We start from the raw sequence: 24,645 nt of genomic DNA on the forward strand, positions 1-24,645 counted from the left end.
ATTCTTTGTATTTTGGAAGGATTTCTCAACTTTTGCTTGTACTTAAAATTCTTATAAATGAATAGTTTGTTTTTTTATTAAAATATATATATAATAAGGGTTTTCTTTTGGTTAGAAATATGCACATTATCATTGCAACTATTTTTTTTCTTTAAATGAATGCATGCCTGGTGGAAGATTTTTTTTTTTTGTTTTTTATTTTGGGTTCATTGTAATAAGGTTTTTATTTGGTTTACAATGCTGAATTAATTTTTATATTGGATTCCGAGAAGCTCAAGTTCAGCCTGCTTCAGAACTATTGAACTCCAGCTGATATAGCTGGTACTACTTGGCTTGATTTCTACCCCTAATCGGAGAATGTGGATGTTATTTTTCTTGCTTCATTAACTTTCATCACATAATATATTTGATTGATGAGGAATTTTGAAGTAGGACAACCCTAGGATGGTTACCTAGGCTCAAATAGGTGGGCTAGGCTTTTTATTTTTAGGGTGCATAGAGAGAAACAAGGAATAAAATTTATGGTAAAGAAAAGTAAAATTAAAACAATAGAGAGAAAGTTGATGCGACGAAGAAAAGATAGAAACCCTAGAGTCTCATTGAGGCCTTCTAGGCCATTGAATATTGCAACACTTGCAATGAAAAAAACATAATATTATTAACATCAATCAATTCATTCTTTTGACTTACATCGATTAGCCTAATTTATAAGCTTCTCTAAGAAATCCTAAGTCTACTAGGATTCTAATAACCCATTATGATTCTAATTCTAATTCTAATTGTCTTAGAACATAGTTAATCCTAATTTGACTCTAACAAATATTAATACTAATTTAATTCCAACTAATACTAATTCTAATTTAATTCCAAGTTATATTAATCCTACTTTAATTGTAACTAATACAAATTCCCTTTCTTGATGATATCTTAGAGATCCATCCTCATCAAATTTATATGAGATGGATATAAAAGGCATTCATGCTGCATTTATGAATGCTGGGATGAAAAAAATGTCTATACATAAAACAACTAATACAAGGACATTCAGATGGATGAATGATGAGATATGTGACATGATATTTGAATCTAATGCATGCTATGCAAATAAATGTAGCCTCAAGGTGACAAATTGAGGGTCAAATGACATGACTTACTCATGGAATAAAGACCAATGAACAACTTAGAATGATTAAAGTCTTTGAGCTTTATAGTTTTTTCAGGGGAGGAGTTGGATATCTTCTACATTTTAGTTAAAGCAGTTACTTTGAAGAGTTCCTGTCTATCATAATCTCAAGATTTTATATTTTTATTTTTCTTTTGCATTTATTACTGCATCTGATCTACTTGCAGAACCTGATGTTTTTAAAGAAGTGAAGCAGAAGCTTGATCTCGGATCAGTGAAGTTTGAGGCACTGTGTGGCTATTTTGTACTTTTATCTCTTTTGAGCTTCTTTTCAATCTCGTAACATATTTTTAATGTTTCTTGTAAGTTCATTAATATTTTCTATATATGTAAACACCCATAGAACACCAAAATGGACACGAGGTAATTCAAATTAATTTTTCATTAAAAGTAATCATGTTATTCAGGAGATATCATCAGCAAAGATACTAAAGAAATCTGTTGACCCTAATTATATGTGTTTACTACATCAAATGATTTGGAATAACAGTTATGACTACTTTTTGGGAAGGAGCCACTTTGATGTTTACCCATTGACAACCTCCAGATTCTGAACTAGACACACTACTTAACATAGATATTTCTAAATGTAGCTTTGCTAAAGATGGATGGCCCAAATAAAAATGCCATTGAAGAGGGGGGAGAATAGCAGTCAATCTAATGGAGGGTCGCTAAGATTTGGATAATATAACCCATCTTTCTCATGTCCTGAACCAATCATGCTCTTCATCTTGAGGTCCTAAAAAACACATGAATTGGGAGAAAAGATTATAAAACATTTTAAGTTTTTAGTAAGTTTACTTATATAAAGCAAATTAAATGAAAAATTAGAAGATAATGATATTGACTTTGTTGTGTAAGACACATTTCCTTATAATAAATGAAGAAAAATCATCAACTAAAACGATATGGTGCTTAACGAATTCAAACTTAGAGAAAAGAGATAAGTTACCAGATATGGGAGAATTAGCTTTAGAGTCGATGACCCAAGATGAAGTTCATTGGGCTTCAAATGTAGCATTGTTCTGAATTGGCTGAAGTGATAGTAGGAAAGGATAGAATGGAGGTTCACTATGTTTGGATGAAATCATTGAGTAGTAGGTGCATCATGAGAACTAGAATGAGAAGCTACATGCCTAGTGAAGTAGAAGGCTATAATGGTTGTGTAGTATGATCAATAACTTGATTCACATTAACTGGTTAACCATATTTCACCCTATAAACTGGTTAACCACAATGATGACACTTCCTATTACTGGGTCCACAAATATGGTCACATCCAAAGAAACCACCAAGAAAACTGCAACCACCACCACGGCTATGTTAGAGCATCACTGAGAACCACTATGACCTCTCCTACTAGCTATTTAGGAAAAAGACCGTAGAAGAGCCATAGTGGAGCTTTGTCTTAAAGAGAACCTTAAGAGTCAAAGAATCAGCATTAGCAGTAGCATATGGTCTTGCTAGCAAGCATATGATCCAGTGTTGTTAAAAGGAGAAGGCAAGGTTAAGGCAATAAGACTCCTTTTAGCCCAAGGCCAAAGGTGAAAAACAAGGCGATAATCTTGATTATAGAAAGATAATAAAATATATATATTTACCTATTCAATACTTAACCAATATAAGCATCATCTTCAACAATCAACACTATTTTTTTTTTTTTTGATAGGAAACGACAAAGGAATATATTGATAGAAAAATGAAGTATAAGAGAAGGATGAGGAATCCTCCCACCAAAGAAAACTAAACTACAAGAATACGAAAATAAGAAAATACAATGTAATAACGAACAAGCTCTCTAGACTAGACCAACCCAAAGGAATTACATGCCGCTAGCCAATCAAGTTGTAACACAATAAGGGGAGTCCCCTTAAAGACCTTGGAACAAAAAGCCCAACGAGAAGTAAGGAAATGAATAGAATCCCAAAGATTCTCTGAATTCCTTACTTTATCCTAAAAACTCCTCGCATTTCTTTCCTGCCACACAACCCAAATTATAGCTATACACGCAGCTTGCCACAAAACTATCATTCTCTTAGATAAACCAAAACCATTGTAATTGATGGACAACATGTCGGAAATGCTCCTCAGGGGAACCTAATCCGTCTTGGCTAACTGAAATAATTTGTGCCATAACCCCATCGTCAAAGAAAAATGTAGGAAAAGATGATCTGTTGATTCTCCATGCCTCATGCACAACTTACAAATATCAGGACTAAGAGCTTTGTAGGGTTTTCTCAATTGCAGCAAGTCATTAGTATTTACCTTCTTGTGTGCTACCAACCAGATAAATGACTTGACTTTGAAAGGGACTTGAGAATTCCAAACAAACTTAGTAGGGAAAACTGGAGGAGAACCAGAACATTGGGATAAGGCAAGAAAGAAAGATTTGACTGTAAAAAGTCCTGAAGAAGATAAAGACCAGGATCTAGCATCTGAAACCGAAGATGACAAATGCAAACAATCAAGTGACCGCATGAGGCCTTCTAAATCTTCTATCTCAAAATCGGATAGGTTGCGGCGAAAATTAAAGTTCCAAGATAAGGGACGAGTAGATCCGAGAATTGAAGAAATAGGAATATTTTTATCCGTGACTACTATAAATAGTCTTGGATATTGGGATCCCAAAGGTTGGTCCCCCCACCACAAGTCTTCCTAGAACCAAATTTTTTCCCCATCTCCTACCACAAACTGAGTAAACTTGGAAAACTCCTGAAAGACTTGTGCAATAGCCTTCCAAGGACAACGATGTGACCATTTGACTATAGTGTTAGCATCCTAACCATTAGAGTGTGATTCGTAAATGCTTAAAATAACCTGATGCCATAGAGCTGAACCCTCCCTAGGGTACCTCCACAACCATTCCCTAAGAGAGCGACATTCCTTAGAGCAATCTTCCCAAATCCCAAACCCCTTTTTGCCTTCGACTTACACACTACATCCTAACTAACAAGATGATCTCTTTTACCTTCCCCAACCCCTGACCATAAAAATTCCCTTTGCAATCTCTCAATTTTTGCAGTCACTGAAGCGAGTATCTTAAACAAGGAAAGAAAGTAGCAAGGCATGTGGGTGAGGCAAGATTGGATAAGAGTTATCCTACCTCCAAAAGATAAATAAGTCTTTTACCACCCATCTAATCTTCTTGAGATCCTCTCAATCATTGGATCCTCTCAATCATTGGATCCCAAAAGCCACAAGCCTTGGGATTCCCTCCCAAAGGATGACCCAAGTAGGGTATAGGCCAACCAGAAGCCTTGCAATCTAGCAACTCGGCCAACCTAGAAAGATGATTCTGTTCAAGATTGATGCCTTAAATATCACAATCAACACTATTAATCCCTCATTAATCCCTCATGGTGTCTTATGAAATTAACAATATAGTAATAATTATTCATAGTGTTAAATATTATTCCTCACATCATAAGAAATATCATATTGTTAAGATAAATTCATCCTATTCAAATGCATATTTTAATTTTCTATACATTTGAAAATCATAATTAAAAAAGAAAAGGGAGAGAAAGGACATCCTAGAGAAGCTTTGGGCATCATCATCATAGTCGTCATTGAAATTAAAATTGTCATTACTTTCATTAAGACTAGATTGATATCCCTCCATCTCATTATCAGTATGATTGATAACATAATATTCCATCTTAATTCTCATTAATGTTAGATTGAATTAAATTATAATCTAAGTGTTGAGAGAGAGAGAAAGAAGAAAGACCTTAATTCTCATTAATGTAATGATCTACTTACAAGTGAGTAATATATATATATACAAGGCTAAGAGTCCTAACTACCATACATGTGTCCTACCATATATGTGTCCTATATTAACAAGGAAAGGTTATACACTATAAATACATTATATTCAACACTCCCCCTCAAGCTGGAGCATATACGTCATATGCACCAAGCTTGTTACAAATATATTTAATCCTACGACTTCTGAGAGATTTAGTGAAGATGTCAGCTAGTTGATCATTTGAATTAACAAAACTTGTAGCAACACATCCTGATGCGATCTTCTCTCTAATGAAATGACAGTCAACTTCAATATGTTTGGTCCTTTCATGAAAGACTGGATTGGATGCAATATGTAATGCGGCCTGGTTATCACATATGAGTTTCATCTGTTCATCCTTTCCAAATCTCAACTCTCGAAGAAGATGTCTCAACCATAAGAGAAGGATGAGTTCACATGTTGCCAAAGCCATAGCTCGATACTCGGCTTCAGCGCTAGATCTGGCCACTACATCTTGTTTCTTACTCTTCCAAGATATTAGATTACCTCCAATAAAAACACAGTACCCTGAAGTGGAACGTCTATCTGTGGGTGAGCCAGCCCAATCTGCATCTGTGTAACCAACAACCTGAGTATGACCTCTGTTCTCGTACAACACACCTTGGCCTGGTGTACTTTTGATATATCGAAGAATGCGGATTACAACATCCCAATGGCTATCACATGGTGATTGTAGGAATTGACTAACAACACTCACAGGAAAAGAAATGCCTGGACGAGTAATGGTGAGATAGTTCAATTTACCTACGAGCCGTCGATATCTCCCGGGGTCTCCTAAAGGCTCCCCCTGTCCTGGTACAAGTTTGACATTCGGATCCATAGGTGTGTCTACCGGTTTACAGTCTAACATACCGGTTTCTTCCAGGATGTCTAAAGCATACTTCCTTTGGGAAAGGACCACAGCAGAACTGGATTGAGCTATCTCAATTCCCAAGAAATACTTGAGTTTCCCCAAGTCTTTGGTCTGAAAGTGGGTAAAAAAGTGTTGCTTTAGTTTCTGAATACCATCCTGATCACTGCCTGTAATGACGATGTCGTCCACATAAACAACCAGATAAATACACTGCCCCAAAGAGTTATGATGATAGAAAACTGAATGGTCTGTTGTACTGCGAAAGCATGCCAAACTCTTGAACAACAGAACTAAAACGGCCAAACCATGCTCGAGGAGATTGTTTCAAGCCATATAGAGAACGGCGTAACCTGCATACTAAACCAGACTCCCCCTGAGCAACAAAACCAGGAGGTTGCTCCATATAAACTTCCTCGGCAAGATCACCATGAAGGAAGGCATTTTTAATATCCAATTGATAAAGAGGCCAAGAACACATGGCAGCCATGGAGAGAAGCAGACGGACAGAAGCAATCTTGGCAACCGGAGAGAATGTGTCACCATAATCAGAACCATAAACCTGAGTATAGCCTTTAGCAACTAAGCGGGCCTTAAGGCGATCAACCTGACCATCAGGACCAACCTTAACTGCGTAGACCCAACGACAGCCAACGGTAGATTTAGAAGGCAGAGGAAGGGCCAAACCAATACCTTTAGCCACAGTTTGAGAACCATTAGCTAAGGTAACAGTAGGTAAAGCAGAGGTAGTAGTAATAGAGGAGAAAAAATCCTTATTACCAGATAAGTGATCAGAAGCTCCAGAATCTAGAATCCAGGGTCCAAGAGAAGATGTGTGGGTAAGGCAGGCAGAGGCATTACCAGGCTGGGCAACAGAGGCAACAGAAGCCTGAGATGCGGAAGAGCTCGGAGGCTGAGGCAGCGGAGAATCAGAGGACTGGGCCACATGGGCAGTGTGAGGAGGTCGTCCATGTAACTGATAGCAACGATCGCGAGTGTGGCCAAATTTATTGCAATAGGTGCAATGAGGACGTTGACCTCTACCTCGGGTACCACTGCGGCCTCCTCGAGAGTTAGTTTGAGAAACTAACACAAAAGAATCCGAAGAGCTATCAAATGGCAAAGTCTGAGTGGAGGAGATACGGAGGAGGCGAGCAAACACATCATCCAAGGACGAAACTGATGAACTACCAAGAATCTGATCGCGGACAGGCTCAAGATCCGTTCGGAGGCCAATAAGAGTAAGAACCATGAAGAACTTGTCAAGCTGTGTTTGTTGAGCCCCAACATCAGGAGTAAGAGGCATCACAGTCAAGAACTCCTCCTTAAGAGAGGCAATCTGGCCAATATAAGTAGATAGATCCAAGTCCTGTTGGCTGAGATGGACAATAGCAGAAGCCACCTTATAAAGACATTGGAAATCATTCGTATATAATCCTTTGGCCTGAGTCCAAAATTTAAAACAAGTTTTGTAGGCCCGAAGATGAAGAAGAATCTTGGGATCAACCGATTGCCATAATACACTACATAACTGTGCATCTATCTTCCTTCACTGTACGCGGTCAACCTCAGGGATATCTGCTTCCTGTGTAATCAAGTGATCCTCATATCCTTGACCCATAAACCAAAGTTCAACAGAGGCAGACCAGGAAAGATAATTGTCACTGCCAACCAATTTCTCCGAAGTAATCATAGGAGATCCAGATATAACAGCGGAAAAAATGGAATTTTTAGTAGTCATATCTACTTATCTGGAGAATGAAGTATGTTTGGATCGAAGAGAGCCCTAATACGGCTTCAGATTGCGGCGTGGCACCACCGAAAAAGGGAGACGGCCTCAGATCGCGGCGTGGTACCACCAGAAAGGTAGAAGAACACTTCCCAAGGCACGTGTAGGGATTGGAGTGGAGAAAAAGTAGTCGGAGCTTCGCCGGAAAGACTGTTTGGAGGGCCGATGGAGACAAAAATCCCCAAAAGAGGTACGTGCAGGGCTCGGATGGGAGAACCAGGGAGGTAGGGAGGCTGGTCGGCGTCAGGCGAAGCTGGAGGAGGAGGCGCGTCGCCGGAAAAGGCCTCATGCGCCCTCACGCGCCGGCGCGTGAGATGCAGCCGCCGGCCGGAAATTTGCGCATGGACAGCACGTGGATGAGCTTTTGGTGCCGGTGCCTCCACAAAAGTTGTAGATCTCCTCCAAACGCTCCTTCTGGTATGGTCGGTGTCGGAAAAATACGTCGTCGGAAAGTTCGCCGGCGGTGAGTGGTTTCTGTCGACGATCCGACTGACCGGAAAGTATTGGGAGATGGGGAAGGTGACCGGAATGAAACACGGTCACCGGAAGGTTTCCCAGAGTTGATGACATGGGAAACAGGAAAGAATTAGGTTTTCTTCCTTGGCTCTGATACCATGTTGAGAGAGAGAGAAAGAAGAAAGACCTTAATTCTCATTAATGTAATGATCTACTTACAATTGAGTAATATATATATATACAAGGCTAAGAGTCCTAACCACCATACATGTGTCCTACCATATATGTGTCCTATATTAACAAGGAAAGGTTATACACTATAAATACATTATATTCAACACTAAGTATGTTGTATCTTAACCCATGGTCAAAGGCTTTGCCTTTATGCCTGACGCCTTATCCCAAAGCGATTGCCTAAGCGTTATCTCTTTGAAGCTGTCCTGCCTGGGTCTTCAAGAAGTGACTTTTATCTACTCCACCTGGCCTTGTGGCCTTGGTGACCTAGACGATTGCCTTTGATAACATTGATATGATCTTTAAAACCATGAAGATTGGAGTCCAAACTGGATAACAAGGAAGCAATAATGAACTCCAAATCTCATTTATGTTGCTCTAAGTCGATGGTAAAAGGCCGATGCTATAGTAATAAATTTTTTTCATGACTATTAAACTCAAGAAGCATTATTTTGTTATGAAAATACTTTGCAAGTGAGTAGCAAATATTTTTAGAAGAATCTTAAAATTCAACTTTAGTCACAATATGGGGTTTAATATTATCATATCTATCCCATAATAGTAGTCTTCACACATTCTATCTTCATACCTCTAGTCTTTGTATCTAGGGGAAATATCTATCAAGTAGTTCGGCATCCTTTGTCCGCTTAGAAAGATCTGAAAAGAATGAATGCAATCAAGATAATTAACATCGTTCAATTATTTCAATGCAACTGATTTTGATATTCTATCATCCTTGTGAAGGTGTAATTTATCATCACCCATGAGAAATTCCAAAGCTCATACATCCAAGTAATTTGAAGCATTACAAATTAAACCCCCAAATTATAAACATTAAAAAAAAATTATCTAATACAAATAAACCAACAATCCAATCAATCTCCTAACCCAAGCTTGTGATTCCACTTGAGTCACAAACTAGCAGGTAAGCAACAATAAAGACTTCCAATTGGAGTAAACCAACAACCCAATTATCTCTTAAGCCTAGCATTCCATTTAGAACTGAATTGAACAAAAAACATCCACAAAATAACTGTCTCAAATTTCAAATTCAGAAAATATGGAGCACAATTCTGAAAATCATATGAAAATAGAAAAGTTTGATCAAACAGCTTCAATTCAAGTTTATTCACTGTACCAAAAAGAGAAAAAAAATCAGCGGATATAATCACTAGAAAAATCAAAGGATTGAACCTTGCAAATTTTGGCTTGAGAAACACTAGGATTGTGCTTTGGTAATAGGTTGAAACCAAGTGATTTTAGGGTTTTAAAGGATGGGGAGAACTACTTATTTAATATTTTTGAAACCAAAAAAGAGAAAATTACAATAATATTTCCATATAAACTCTAGCTAGAATAAACTCTGAGACTGCGTGTATTTGTATGGCATTATTTTGATTAGTTATTCAAAATCTCTGTACTACCACTATTATTACCCTTCCTCTCTTATTATATTTTTTATTGACAGATATTAGTTTTTTTTTTTTTACAAAAACAAAGACATCTCCACTGTATGTTTCACCTACTATTTACCACATCATTGACACAAAATGTTAGCATGGATATTCACATGGTAAGTAGGACATGGCATCTAAAACAGATCATTATATGATTAAATATTAATATGATTATATATTATCTATTATATGTGGCAATCATGAAAGTTTAATTTATTTTTATGATAACAATTATATAAAGTGGAAAAGTTTGAAAAATATAATATATGTAATTCTATTGAATAATGTGCTAATTTGGTCTGCTTATTACAGTGTTTCTTTAGAAATATATTATTTTTTATTTTACTAAAGCAAAATAATTGTATACCAGTAATCCCATTCAAAAGGAATAGTTGTGTCCAAATGTGTTCTGTGCATGCTTTTCCTTTTTCCCCCTTTTTTTTATCCCCTGGAGAACAAACTATCCTTGTACTGTTTTAAGTAATTGGCGGATGCATAAAGGGAAACATGCATATGAGTACATAAAACCAAGAGAGAAAACTCCCTGCAGAAAAAAAACTCTAGGCTTTAGAACCCTGAGGGTTGTTCCATCAAATCTCAGGAGTAACTGGAGAAGGGGATCCTCTCTTGGCCAGCCATCAGATGCCAAATTTGCAAATCTAGACTTCAACATGAAAGAGGCAATACTGTAGCAACTAGGGAGATCCATAGTCCTTCATGCTTATATATCCATGGCTCCTCTTCAGTTGGGTTTATGGCAGGTTCCAGGTTCAAGTTCCAATCAGGACAAGAAAAAAAAACCTATCAAAAAAAAATCCATGAGTCACTTTGACTGTTCGCCACCCAATAAAGGTTTTCTTAATTGAACCTTGCCCCACCAGGATATTGTACATACCCAACTATCTTACACATTTCAGACCCTCAAGTAAAGTGTTTCTGCCTCAATACCTTGTTAAATAACTAGGATATCAGAAATGCATACAGGAACTACCCATGCTGCTTTGCAGAAAGCAGTCTCCCAATTTGAATGCAATAAGGACTAATGGCTTTATGAATCGTGCTCTGGTCAGTGAGTGCTGTGTTTTGTGTCTTTGCACACACAAAGTATTCTTCTTAAACAACTAAAATAGCAGCTTCAGTGATATTATATTCCTTTCTGCTGTGACCATTGATTATCAATGGTTAACTTGATAAGGAGATTGCTTAAAGAATTTTTATAAAGAGTTTGCTGAAAGAATTCTCCTCTTTCTTTTGGTGTGTGTTGAGTCTTAAGTGGCTTTGAGTAACATAATATATCAGTTGGGCTATCCAATATGAGCAGCATTATACAAGAGCAATTTGCGGTTTAAATCAATTAGAATTTGTACAAAAGGTCCATGGTTTTTCAATCCAAGAATTAGAATTTCTTGTGGTTATGGGGTGTAGTCATTCCTAGGGAGTGCAATCTTTTTTTATGAGGAACAAAAGTATAGTATATTATAATAAGTACAGTAGAAGGATGGGAGATCCTCAAAAAAAATGTAAGAACCTCCAAAGTTCAAGTAAATCCACACAACTATAAGGTTCCACAAACCATGTCCCATATGGGAATATACAAAAAGCTAGAAGTGCAATCTTAGCATACGAAATTGTTTCTATTCTTCTTGGATGGGGATGGGGCCTGGTGCCTGGAGTGGGAAGATGATGCCAGTCAGTCCGATTAAGTCCAGACTTTTGGTCGGCAGATGAGATTGGAATCATCCATGCTAACAGTTAAACTTACATTGGAGGCACCCATGTGCTCTTTCATTTAAGCTAGGTGGATGTTCACTCCCCTTTACTTGTCAAGTAATTTCTCATTTCATCCATTGCTTGTTGCCATTCCATTCCAATTTTAAACCATCACTTGGGGTTTTTGTTGACTAAACTTTTTGGGAATATACAGCAGTACCCATAGAGCTTTACTGGATAGAAGTTTTATATGGTTTAAAATGTGCCTATGTATTTCTTTATAGTAAAATACCATTGATTTATTTACCAAAACCATGTGTTTTTACATATTTACACGCTACTTGGTTCTTGGGAAACAGGCACTGTGTGACAAGGACCGATCTCCAAAAAAGGTAGCTATCTTCTGTGTCACATATTCTGCCTACAATCTTTTAGTTTACATGCTCATTGTAAATAAGATGGACAAATCACTGTTTGTTTTGCAGGCTCCAGGAGTAGGGAGTTTTGAGAGAAGGATTCTAGAAGTTAATAGAAAGAGAGTCAAGGTTGTGAAGCCTGGTTCTAAAACTTCTTTTCCTACTACTGAAATTCGTGGAAGCTATGCTCCTCCTTTTCATGTAAGTTTTTGTCTGCCCTCAAGACACTCCCATATTTCATTGCATCCCTTTCATCCATGGGGATTTGGAAGGCTAGGGATTGACATTCCCACTCGTAGCATTCTCACACAATTATTTTAAGAAAATGCTTTGGCTGTGCTAATTCTTGGATTTACCTCTGCTGGATTGTGCTCCATTTCTGCATGGAAAAAGAAAGAAAAGGGAAATTTTTGAGTATTTCTGCTTTCTTTGGCTATTATAAGATTCCAAATTTTCTGATCATTGTTTCATATTTTCTTAGCTTCTAGATTGATAAGAGTTTAAATACAGAAAGTTTCTCCAGAAGTGGATTGGTTGGCGATAGTAAATAAAAGTTTAGGCTATGTTTGATTTCCAAAAAATGTGAGAGAAGATGCAAGGGAAAATAAATAAAAAGGAAAATAGAAGGAAAGAAAAGTGAACGAAAATAAGAAATAAAATTTAAAATTAATAAATTATTTTTACATACTTTCTTAGACTCATTTTACTAATTTTTCTTCTTCTATATGATGGTTAAATAATTCGAAAATATATAAGTTTCTAATTAATTTTGATTATATTTGATTTAACTATTTTTCATTGTAAAGCAGCAACCTAACAAAATCATTTTCTTTACTTAGTACTTTATCAAAACCAAACATTGCATTACATTAGTTCATATTTATGAGTCATGTACTGGGAAAGCTGTTTGTACATAGAGATGCTTGTAATTAGGCAGGTGAGAGACTCAAAACTATGCATCATATGCAGTGTGTGTTTCATGACTGTCTTGTTCATGGTTAAGTACAATCTGACAGTGAAGATTGTGTGTGCAGGTGGAGCTTTTTCGAAATGATCAGCATCGGCTTAGAATTGTGGTGGACAGTGAGAATGAAGTAGATTTGATGGTGCATTCCCGGCACTTGCGAGATGTCATTGTGCTTGTGATTCGAGGCCTTGCTCAACGGTTCAATAGTACATCCCTCAATTCACTCCTCAAGATAGAGACATAACTTATAATGAAGGTATATGTAAAGTCCATTCACAATGAAAAGTAGACATATCTAGGATTTTGGGGGTTATGTTGCCATTATTGCCCTCAATATTATTTTTATTTTTGTTTAAAAAAAGGAAGTCATTTTAGTATTGGCCAAGTATTGCGGGTATTGTGTTTGGGTTTTTGTTGTGTGATATATATGTTTGTGCAGCAGCTGTAGGGACTGGGGATGCCAGTTACTGTATATTAATGTATCAGAGACTAGTAATTTCTTAGAAACATTGGCGTTTCGGTTTATATTACCATTTCTTGCCCATCTTTCTTTGTATTAAAGTTTAAATATTCTACATCCTAGTTCTCCTATAGGAACTGAAATCATTAGTTTCTGTAAATGATAAAAAGAATATACAGCTGCCATTGAAATATAATTTTTATATTAATTCTTATTTGATGAAAAAATAATTTGATATATTTTTAAAAATATCAAAATGATAGAATTAACTATAATAATAAAATTATGGATAATGAATCCTTGTCATCCTTGAAAAAAAAAATGTTATATTTATTCTTAATTAAAATAAGTTATTTTAAAGTTATGATTTGACAAAAGATGAATTGATAAAACAATTTAATTATATATTTTTAAATGTTCAAAGACATCAAATTTGTTATAAAAAAAGCTATAGAAAATGACAAATTTCTTATAATTATAAAAGTTTAAATGTATCAAATATCCAAAAACCAAATGTGCTACATTTTAATAGTGGGATCAAGTCTTGTAATAAAATTCAAATGTATTAAATATGTAAAATAAGCAAATTAAATGTATCATATTACAGTAATTACATAAGCAATATACCATATTTATTACACAAATCCAAGTCAAATACTTAAAAGTCATTTCTCTAAGTTTTGAATCATCACATCTGCTCTTAGTCACTTTCCATATTTATTCACAACTCTCTATACTCTTTCTTCTTGCAAAACAAATTACTTGTTACATAATCGAATGGATTCTCGTAAGTTAAGAGTCTTTTCAAATCTCTATGGTTTTTCTTCTTGCAAAACAAATTAGTTGTTACATAATATAATGGATTCACATAAGCTAAGGAAAATCTTTCATACATTTATTCATTGAGGATCCTTCAAAATTCTTCAACACATTCATTATTCTATTAATTTCTTGAGTTTGTTTTTGTTTTTGTTTTTGTTTTTTTTTTGTTTTTTTTTTTTTCTTAGAACCTTGTATTTCATCACTAGTATTTCTTGGAAATTTGTCATCTTCCTCTAAACTAACTAGAGTTTCACTAGGCATAAATGTAGAACATATTGATAATTCCTCAACCTCAAAAGCTATCACTCCAATTTTTAAATCCCCAGTAACTAACAATCCTCCAAACAACGCCTCAAATTCCTCAACATTTACCAATGGTTTAAAATAGAATTGCTTAAATATTTCTATTTTACAATATAAATAATGAATTAGTCATACGTATGTATATAAGACAACCATTTTAAGAATTAAGTCAATAAGAAAATTACTTATAGATAATCTTCCCATATTTTTGCTGACCAATAAAAAGTTTTGGTTATAGAGTAGTAACCATGTCCTATCATAGTTATTAGTTTACTCCATGTAAGATATTACCCTTTTAAGGTAATCCCACCCATTCTAAGTTATTTTGGACCACAATGACTTCCCAATAACTTTTCCAACTCTTGAGTAACATATAAAAGAATGGATCAAACCCTATATGCTAAAAAGTTTAATCAAACAAATGAACATGGAACAAGATTCACTGTATTAAAAACATAAACAAGATGCAGATGCAATCACCATTTTTTCTTACAGTTCCAACAACATGCTTCATATATTAATTTTTTTCCCTACAATTCCACCAACTACAAAAATCTTCCTTAAACTCTACTCAAGAAGATGCAAAACAAAGTAAGTCTATGAAAGGGTGAAACAAATTAAAAATAACTTATAAAAATATGATGATGGGTGAAACAAGCATTGCTAATTCTTCCAGTCAAAAACTTAATCCAACTATGACTTTATCTTCATGAAAGGGGCACACATAATAGTTATAGTAAGTTTCTTCCATATAAAAGGGAGGAAACCTTATTATCGATTCAATTCTGTTGAATCATGTTAGAAACCTTTCTTTTTCTTCTTTTGATATGCATTGAATCATGTCATAAACCATATTTATTGCCTACTTATTAACATAGTCAAGAATTAGGAGTAACATATTGATTTAGAACAACTCTTAAAAAATCTACATAGATCAAATATAGAGTCCTTAAACAGGTCCTTAGATCTTACTAAGACAAAAAATATTGCATTGATTCTATGTAAAATGAAAGAAAAAGAGAAGGACAACTTGATAAACTAAAAATTAATAAAAATTGTCTTCATGATAATTGTGCGAAGTCGAAACTAGTCATCAAATTACTATATAGTGTAGAAAGTTACACTAGCCAACACCCACACACTTTCCATTGTATGTTTCATGATCTGTCTTATGTTACAATGTGTTTAAGGTTAAGGAATAAGATACAAGAGAATAAAGAAAATCCTCCAATGAACATAAATTTCCATAACTCAAAATTAAAGTGATTTAATCATTCAAGACTCTTCTTAGGAGTTACTATATGGCTAACTGAAATTTCATTAGCCTAATGTATTTTACCTAGCATTTTCAGTCTATAAATTGGTATTGCAGTAAGGATACATCAACAAAATCACAAAAATGAAGAAATGGGGTTAATCACCAAATCCCAAGAATACCCTTGGTCTCTAAATGCATGATTAATTATTCAATGATTGATAACTCAGATAACCAAAATCTATAGTTAGGATCCAAACATGCAACACTTTGGCTTCCATATGGGTAGCAAAGAAGAATCATTCTCAAAATTCCTTTTTGTTTCATTCTCTCAACCAAACTCGTGAAGAATGTTAATGATGCAAAAGGTCAAGGAGATCCCTTGCATGGCATGAAGGGTCATAGGCTCCAAAATCCTTCTTTGCACTAGTCAAGGAGCCCTATCGAGTTTACCCTAGTTGCCTATGAGTCTTCCTTTGAAATGGGGATGTCATGCATCTTTGACTCTAGTTGGACCATTTGGAACTTGTAGAATCTCTTTTTTGATCTTTTCCCCTCACACATTGTTCGTTTTCTTGCACATGACTTCTCCTTCGTGGCTATGGGGTGATTTATTAATTGATATTATATTGACATCCCTTTGAGCTTCACATTTTCTTAGGCAAGTGTTCTATTCCTTTTCACTAACTCTTCTATTCTTTGTAGTGTCTCCTTTTTTTTTACACAAACTTTTTTTTCTATTGCAATGATTTGCCCAATAGAATGTCTTTTTATGGTTGCTTGTTGTTTGTGCTAGTTGGATTCAAGTTTTTCTTTGTTTCTCATAGACAACGCGAATTTGAGTCATCAAAAAAGTGGTGGGTTCACTTTTGTTTACGACATTCCTCAAGATTAGAGAAGAAACTTAGAGTGGAGTGCTCGGTTTGGCCAACCCCTCTTTAATGATCAAGTTAGTCATAGGCAATGAGAGAATTTAACATATGGATACTAAGAGAAGGAATAAAGACCCAAAATCTTTTGCACCTTTACATACTTTAATTAGGTTTTTATAGCGGCTTGGTCTTACTGGTCTAGTTAGTTTGACTGCATCAGTTATTGACCCACGTACATAATTTTGTACCTAATTAATATGTCATTAGACAATGATTATGGGATGCTTGTTTTGTGGGATAAGGTTCCATATACAATGTAACAATGAAGGAAGAGTTAATCATATTTAAAGCCTATCTTGTTACATTAAATATTGCAACCAATGGCCCGAACCTTGCCTTAGGAGGGGATGGTAGTTCCACAAGTGTTGATCTTGAACCATCCAATCCTCCATTCACTCGTGCCTCTATATGTACATTGGAAAAGCCTGTAAAGCATGTGTTAGGTGGTATCTCTCTCATCTCTGGTATTTTTCCTATGCTACTCCCATATGATATAAGGATCGACCCTGTCTAATATTGCTCCAATGCTGGAGCCATTCTATGCACGTGAAAGCAATGAACTCTTAATAGTAATAAATATGTGCCAAGTAAAACCATTGAAAATATAAAAAGGAATAGGCTCCTAATAGTTTTGTACCGCTGAAATGAGAATGATCGAAGGCCAACAACAGAGAGATAACCGTATGTACACGAGTCTGAAAGGAAACAGTAACATACTTTACCCTCAGTGTTGCCCAAAAGATCAACTTAATTACCATGGACATCTTTTCCTTCTGAGAACTATGATGCAATCCCCGCTTCCATGCTGGTGGCCTGAGACACTTGAACTTCTTTTTGAGCCACCTTAGCTGCATCATATGAAGCATGTAATCCCACAAAAAAATAGTAGACGAGCAAGATCCCTGTCCACACAGCAAATCTTGCAAACGAACTTCCATCCATAGACCCCAGGATGAACACATTGATCGCAATGCTAGCTGATGGCAGCCATGGAACTATTGGTGCTCCCCAAATTTTGGGTTTCCTCCCTTGCTTCATTGTCACATGTAGACCCAGTGTTGCTAGGAACCAAACTGCACCTCCCACACTGTATCCAATCCATCCATGTTCGCTAACAGCCCAGTATACAGCCATGGAAATTGAAGACCCTAAGATTAGCACCAAGAAACCAATGAACTTATTTCGATCTGAATCTGATGTCTCGCCTGAAACATAGTATCGCCTCACCAGTAGCGCTAGGGCCACAAGTGAAAAGATAAACAAGGTTGAAATTGAGAGGAGGTTTGCCAGAACATCAAGACTTGTGAAGAATGCAATGACGGAGTTTGCAATGGTCATAAAAACTGTGGCGTTCACTGGGGTGCCGGTTTTCTTGTTGATGGTTGCCAGAAATGGCGGTGCCATGTGGGTTCGTCCAATGTGGGTGAAATATCGAGCTTCACCAATGATATTTGCTAGCAAAACTGTGGTCATGCCCTTCAATGCTCCAAAGGCAACAATGTACTTAGCCCAGTCCATCCCTACAGCTGAGAATGCCACACTGTATGGCGCATCAACATCAATCTGGGCATATGGCTGCATCAAGACTAGTGTGGCCGCGAGAAGGCAATAAACAATCATAACTAACGACATTGAGCCAATAAGCCCGATGGGGATATCGCGCGCAGGCTTCTTTATCTCTTCACCAAGGGTGGTAGTTCCATCAAACCCAACATAAGCAAAGAAGAGCATTGATGAAGCTTTTAAAATCCCACGAAGGCCAAATGGGGCAAAGTCCTTAAAATTAGCCGAGTCAGCCTTGGTGAGGCCTGCAACAAGCATGAAGGCTATGATTACCATGTGGACTATGGATGCAATCGAATTGAACCTTGAGGAACCCTTCATGCTCAATGAGGCCAGAACGCAAACCACAATTGACACAGCAACTGCAATAGGGTCTAAACGGTTGTAGCCTTCGGCCAGAGAGGAAGCATAGAAGCGAAAATCATTAGGGTCGTGGTTGCACAAAGTTGCAAAGTAGGAAGTCCAGGACCTGGCCACCCCAGCACCAGCAACAACATACTCAAACAGGATATTTCCAGCAGCAACATAGGCCACGAAGTCACCAAGCTCCACTCTGAGATAGGCAAATGAGCCTCCAGCTACTGGGAGTTCAACGGCAAATTCTGTGTAGCACAAGACAGATAGAATAGCAGAAACACCAGATATGAAGTAGGAAAGTACGACAGCAGGACCAGCATATTCATTGGCAGCTTCTCCTGTGAGGACAAATATGCCGGAGCCCATGACAGCCCCTATTCCAAACCAAAGAAGGTCCCACCAGTTGAGGGTTTTCTTCATCTCGTTCTTGCTGCGGTCGCGCACTGCATGTAGCTCAACCTCGTCCAAGGACCGCGTTAGGAGGCGGTCTTTCAGCCTTGCTGTTGTGTTGCCCAGTGCCTTGACGTAAGTTCCCCAGCTTTGGAATGATTCCTCTGGTAAGAAATCCTCCTTTGTCCATCCGCATCCCCTCTTCCTTGCCACCCCACCACCTTCACTCGTACTCCCCATATTCTTCTCCTGTAATTAACCCAAAATTTTATCGATCCCATCAAAGGAACAATTGGGTTGAGTTTTCTTCTTTTTATTTATTTATTCATTTATTTTGTGTTCTTTAAAACAAAAAATGCAATGAAAATCTTTAAGAAAAATGGAAAATTCTCCCCTCCCTACAGTGCGGACCCAGAAATCTGGTTCAAGGGGGCAATATAAGAGAGATTAGTATGATTGGTTTGTTTCTCTTTTAAACTTAGGCATGTGCCGCCTGGGCACTAACTAAATCCGTGTATGCTCCCAACCATGTTTAAGCTACTCCTTGGTATAAAGTTAAATTAAGTAAAGTTAGGAAGAGAGAGAAAGGAGAAAACAGAGTGCTCTATATTTTCTATGTTGATGAAAAATAGTAGATAATTTATTTAGGGATACAAGGATATTCTTTACATAGAAGGGAAATCAAAACAAAAAATTATTATATGAATATAATGAAATAAAATTAAATTCTATAAATTTTTACAAATTCCTTACTCAAAAATAAAAATAATAATAGTATAATCATAAAATTTTAAATCAAAATTTATTTTGGGATTTTCAAATTTTAGCCTCTTCCAAAATAATAAAACTAAAATAAATGCAAGTGCAAAATATATTTCTAAGTAATTGCCCCATAGATCCTATATCTATCTATATGAATAAGAAATTATGTAACAAAGGAGATTCTTATTTGTACAAATGGTACTTCAAACTTGTAACAAACATGAAAAAATTAATAATACTTCTTTATCTTTTGAGTTATTCTTTTTGATCGGTCGCTCAAGACCTTTGGTCTCTACCCAAACCTGATAAAAAAAAAAAATGGGATCACTTCTTATGAATTCATTGAGAATGTTGGAAATAAATCGATTTTATATCACCCTTCAATTCAAATTAACAAAAGCAATAGTTCGTTGCATAATATGGATTCCAAACATTCATGATTTGGATGTGAATAAGTCGAATTACTTATCCCTCAATATATTAGTGACCTATCTCTTCAGGGATTATAAAAGATGTTCCACTAAAAATATTCTTGTTAATGCTTTGACTCATATTCCCTAAAAAGTGAATCTCGCTCTAACAGCTTCAAATAAATTAAATACATGTATTAAGATACAAAGACTTCTTATTCCACAACAACAAAAATATTTTTTCACTCTTACATATATTGGGGATTTCACTTGAAAAAAAAAAATGTTCCATACTAATGGCTTCGGGTCCATAAACATGGATTCCAATGCACAAGATCTTGTAGCACTTACCAATGAAGCCCTATCGATTAATATTACATAGAAGAAATAAATTAGAAACACTAATACAATTGATTCAAAATTAACATGATACTCATCTAAAAATCCACTAAAATTAACAATTTTAATTAATTTAATTTAAAGAAGAAGTTGGGCTGGAGGAGGGGGGTGTGGGTGGGCTTGAGATGCTCTGCCCAAATTAAAATTTAAAAATTAATGAATTAACCTCAAACATCAACACACATTTCAAGTTGTTTTCGATTTAAAACCTAAATTAGAATAAATATATTAAGAACCTATCCTATGTGATGACAAAAGATCTCCTATCCATCCTCTTATGAAGTGAAATGAAAAGGAAACAATAAAATACTCAATAAATTTATTTTTTAAATTTTCAAAATCAGAAAACATAAATGTTATGCTTGATTCTCAGAAAATTTAAAGGAAAATATGAGAGAAAGAAAATAGAGACGAAAATGAAATAAAAATAAATGAATAAATAAATAATAAATGATAGATTTAAAGTTAATAAATTATTTTTATATACTTTTTCAAATTCATTTCATTTATTTTTCTTTATAATTATTAAATAATTTAAAAATATATAAATTTTTAACTAATTTTGATAATATTTGATTTTCATTCTTATTTTGTATAATGAAACCAAACATGGAAAAACCATTTTCCTTATTATTTTTTTCTTAGTATTTTTTAGGAATCAAACATAACAAAAAAACTTCATTTTATACTTTTTACCTCAGATTTTCTCTATTTTCATTCTTTCTTTTTCCCATATAAATAAAATAAAATTATAGCCCGTGGATATTTATGATTATAGAATTTTATTTGGTTCTCAAAAATTATTAAAAAATAATTTAAATATAATTAAAACTAATTAAAAATTTATATATTGTCAAATTTTTTATTTTTATTTTTATTTTTTTACTTTACCTCTCTATTTTCTTTCTCAAATATTTACTCTCAAATTTTCCACGAATGAAGCATAACCTAAATTACCAATATAAAAAAAATGAAAACAAAGGGGAAGATTTTTTACCTGATTAGATCTCCAAATTCAGCGTGGACTTTGAGGAAGACAAGCAATCAAAAATTTTGATTTTCTCAGCATCCAATTAAGGCCTTCAAGAATGTTCTCTTCTTGCTACTCAAATTTAAAGAAAAAAATGAATCAAATGAGTAAATGGGAAATTAAAATAATGAATGTGGGATGAGGAACCAGGAAACAATGAGAATCAATGAGAAAGAAGAAAAAGAAGAGAAGAGGCAAACTTGATTTTGCAGAATGAGTAAATGGGTAAAGTGTTAAGTCTCCTTTAATTTATGGAAAATCGTTAAGCCCAAAACTGCCTTTAAGTTTCCTAATAAATTACGATGATTTAATATATACATGTATAATAAGAAAAATAAAATAGACAATTTCTCTTAAATTCGTATAATTAAACATAGGTGTCAAGGAAAAACCCAACCATACCTTGCAAACCCAAATTTTCTTGGCTTACCAAAAACTTGTCTTTCTAATTTAGAATTCTTTCTCATTATTGAATATGTTTGGTTTTTGAAAAATACCCAAAAAAAGAAAGAATGTTAGGAAAAAAAAATGTTTTTTTATGTTTAATTTCACTATAAAAAAATATAAAAAAATTAAATATAATTAAAATTTATATATTTTAAAATTATTTAATTTTAAAATAATAGAAAAAAATAAATGAATTTGATAAAACATATAAAATAATCTATGAACTTTAAATTTTTTTCTACCTTTTCTCATCATTTTCTCTATTCATGCCGTGTTTAATATTTGATAAATGGCAGCCATGTTCTGCAATAATGATATGATTGCACTTTAAGACAGAAAATATTACCATGGCCCCGAATTTGTTAAATAATTACAAATGTGTCTCTCATTGTAACAGTCAATGCAAAAATGAGGTTGTGTGTGAATTATTACCAATCAAGAGTGCTTTTATTGAATGGATACCTAACTCAAATTAGAAAAGCTACAATCTTAATACATTATGCCCTTAATATATTCTAATTGTAGATCTAGGATCATATACATTACAACAAATTAAAATATATAATGTACTAGCATTGGACCTACTAATCCTTTTATAATTAAGAGCTACTTATAATGATGGTAATGGGTGGGTGTAGGAAGGGTGTAAATAATTTTTATTTTTATTTTTGGGAATTATTTTTAATTTAATTTATTTTATTTTATTATATTATTCTTATATTTTTGGGAAGTGTCCTATTAAGAATTATTTTTTATTTTATTCCATTAGTGTTATATTTTTAGGAAGAGTCTTACAATCCAATGGAGTCTCATTCCTTTTATAAGTAGATCCCCTTCCACTTTGTGTCATCTTCTAATTACTTGAAGGACAGATCTTAACTTATACAAGTTAATAACTTGGGTTTGTGATAATTTGTAAAATACATATGCTTGTGACAAGGAGGATAAGTCACAAAAAATCTGTGAACTCTTATTACTAATACTAGAAACTGACCTTTTTATAATCGAAATAAAGTGAATTTTCTTTTGATTTGGTTTACCAATTCTTTTTTGATTTCTTTCATTATTGTAAACGTATTTTTCAATAATTTTTTTTGTTGATTCAATAAAAAATTGTGCATTGGTTCTGGGAATATTAATGAGACATAGAAGAATATCTATGTATATCCTTTCAATGAAAAATTTTATAAAATAATGTAATTTGCGAATTAATCGAGAATTCCTTCTTTTTAATATTTGCCAAATGCTTTTTTGTGATTCTAATCTTTTAGCATTGAGACTGTGTTAATGCTTACACCCCTTATAGATATATACCAATTTCTCAACACCCCTTATAGATATATACCAATTTTTTAGAGAATTTTTTCAAAAAGTTTTTTAAGGAGTATTTTCATACGTCTATTTGGAGAAATTTTTTCAAAACTCAAATTGTATACATCTCGCTTTTAGAGTACACCAAAGACGAGATTTAGCTGTTGAATCCTGGAGGAAGGTGGATCTATTTTAAGGACAGTGTTTGTCACGCCTCAGTCGATAAGTTTTTCTTCTTATTCATTCTGTTCTTTATTTGTGTCTTTTGCGTTAGTGTTTTGTTTTCATACCCTTAAACCCAACAATGGGTTCAAGACAAGTCCCCCCATCCCTCTCATCTCCATCCTAATGGGAAGAGGGTATGAGAATTTCACATACCTCACCTCCCATTCTTTTTTTTTAAATAATTTTTTTTTATTAAAAATAAATATATTTTATAAATATATAAAATATTATAAATATATTTTATTAAAAAGTAATACTTTATCATTTTATGTGTAATTGGAGAAAAAACAATGGTAGCTCTAGCCTATTATCTATTCATTGTGAGTACATAGAAAAAAATATTTATAACATTTATAATACATATTGTCCTAATAATATTTATTTTTATATATTTTTTAATGAAAAAATATCAAATCATATTCCAGGTATCTTAAAAAAATTTCCTATTTACTATTTAAATTTTCATATAAATGGATGGAATTTATTTTCTTTTAATTATAGATGGATTTTGAATTATACAACCTGACTAACTTGAACCTAAACTCAACCCAAACAACTCAAGTATAACATGAACAACCCTAACTCAACCCAAACTTAAGAAAAATGAAGTTAGGTTAAACAACTCATCCCAAGCTTAGAAAAATGAAGTTGGGGTGGGCTTGGGTTGAGTGTTTCATGTTAGAGGTCAAGTTAGGTGGAGTTTGGGTTTGATTGTTTTTTAATTAGAGTTGGGCTTGAGTTTGTCATCAATCCGACCAACCCACTCAAATTGTAGCACTAGTTTTATTATAGAAAATAGAATTAAATATAGTTAAAATTAATTAAAAATTTAAGTATTTTCAAATTATTTAATCTTTAAATGAAAAATAAATAAATAAAATAACTTTAAAGTAGAGTATAAAAATAATTATCAACTTTTAAGTCTATCATTATTTTCGACATTTTTTTCCTTCTATCTTTTCACTTTATTTTCTTTTACTCCTATTTTTCCTCCTAAAAGAAACGATTTGGGTGGAACCTTGAACCATATAATGATACAAGGTAATAGGAATATGACATTGGGTTCATGGCGCTCATCATCTAGAAGAAGCAGCAGCAGCAGTTAC

The 24,645-nt window shown here is 34.4% G+C and overlaps 2 protein-coding genes across 6 annotated transcripts in view; one reads left to right on the forward strand and one right to left on the reverse strand.

Annotated features, from left to right (window-relative positions):
• LOC117923915 (187-kDa microtubule-associated protein AIR9) overlaps positions 1–13,417 on the forward strand; it is a 77,358-nt gene extending 63,941 nt beyond the window's left edge. For 3 of the 4 annotated variants that reach the window (XM_034842401.1, XM_034842403.1, XM_034842402.1), the window contains 4 exons: positions 1,351–1,409; positions 11,850–11,882; positions 11,976–12,107; positions 12,941–13,417. In XM_034842401.1, the coding sequence (XP_034698292.1) occupies positions 1,351–1,409; positions 11,850–11,882; positions 11,976–12,107; positions 12,941–13,117 (401 nt within the window). In that variant the 3' untranslated portion in view covers positions 13,118–13,417. Of the gene's footprint in view, positions 1–1,350; positions 1,410–11,849; positions 11,883–11,973; positions 12,108–12,940 lie in introns of those variants that run through there. The other variant, XM_034842404.1, reaches the window with a different exon arrangement.
• A 3,873-nt stretch (positions 13,418–17,290) lies between these two features.
• Positions 17,291–21,700, reverse strand: LOC117924233 (cationic amino acid transporter 1-like). Of its 2 annotated transcripts, XM_034842821.1 has the most exons (3): positions 21,524–21,700; positions 19,957–20,019; positions 17,291–19,204 (listed from the first exon to the last, which is right to left on the reverse strand). In XM_034842821.1, the coding sequence occupies exon 3, from the start codon at positions 19,193–19,195 to the stop codon at positions 17,426–17,428; it is 1,770 nt and encodes a 589-aa protein (XP_034698712.1). In that variant the 5' UTR covers positions 19,196–19,204; positions 19,957–20,019; positions 21,524–21,700; the 3' UTR covers positions 17,291–17,425. The 2 variants fall into 2 exon arrangements, with proteins under 2 accessions (XP_034698712.1, XP_034698711.1); XM_034842820.1 differs by lacking the exon at positions 19,957–20,019.
• Positions 21,701–24,645: the final 2,945 nt, after the last annotated feature.

Source organism: Vitis riparia, chromosome 10, assembly GCF_004353265.1.
Source record: "Vitis riparia cultivar Riparia Gloire de Montpellier isolate 1030 chromosome 10, EGFV_Vit.rip_1.0, whole genome shotgun sequence".
NCBI classification, from domain to species: Eukaryota; Viridiplantae; Streptophyta; class Magnoliopsida; order Vitales; family Vitaceae; genus Vitis; species Vitis riparia.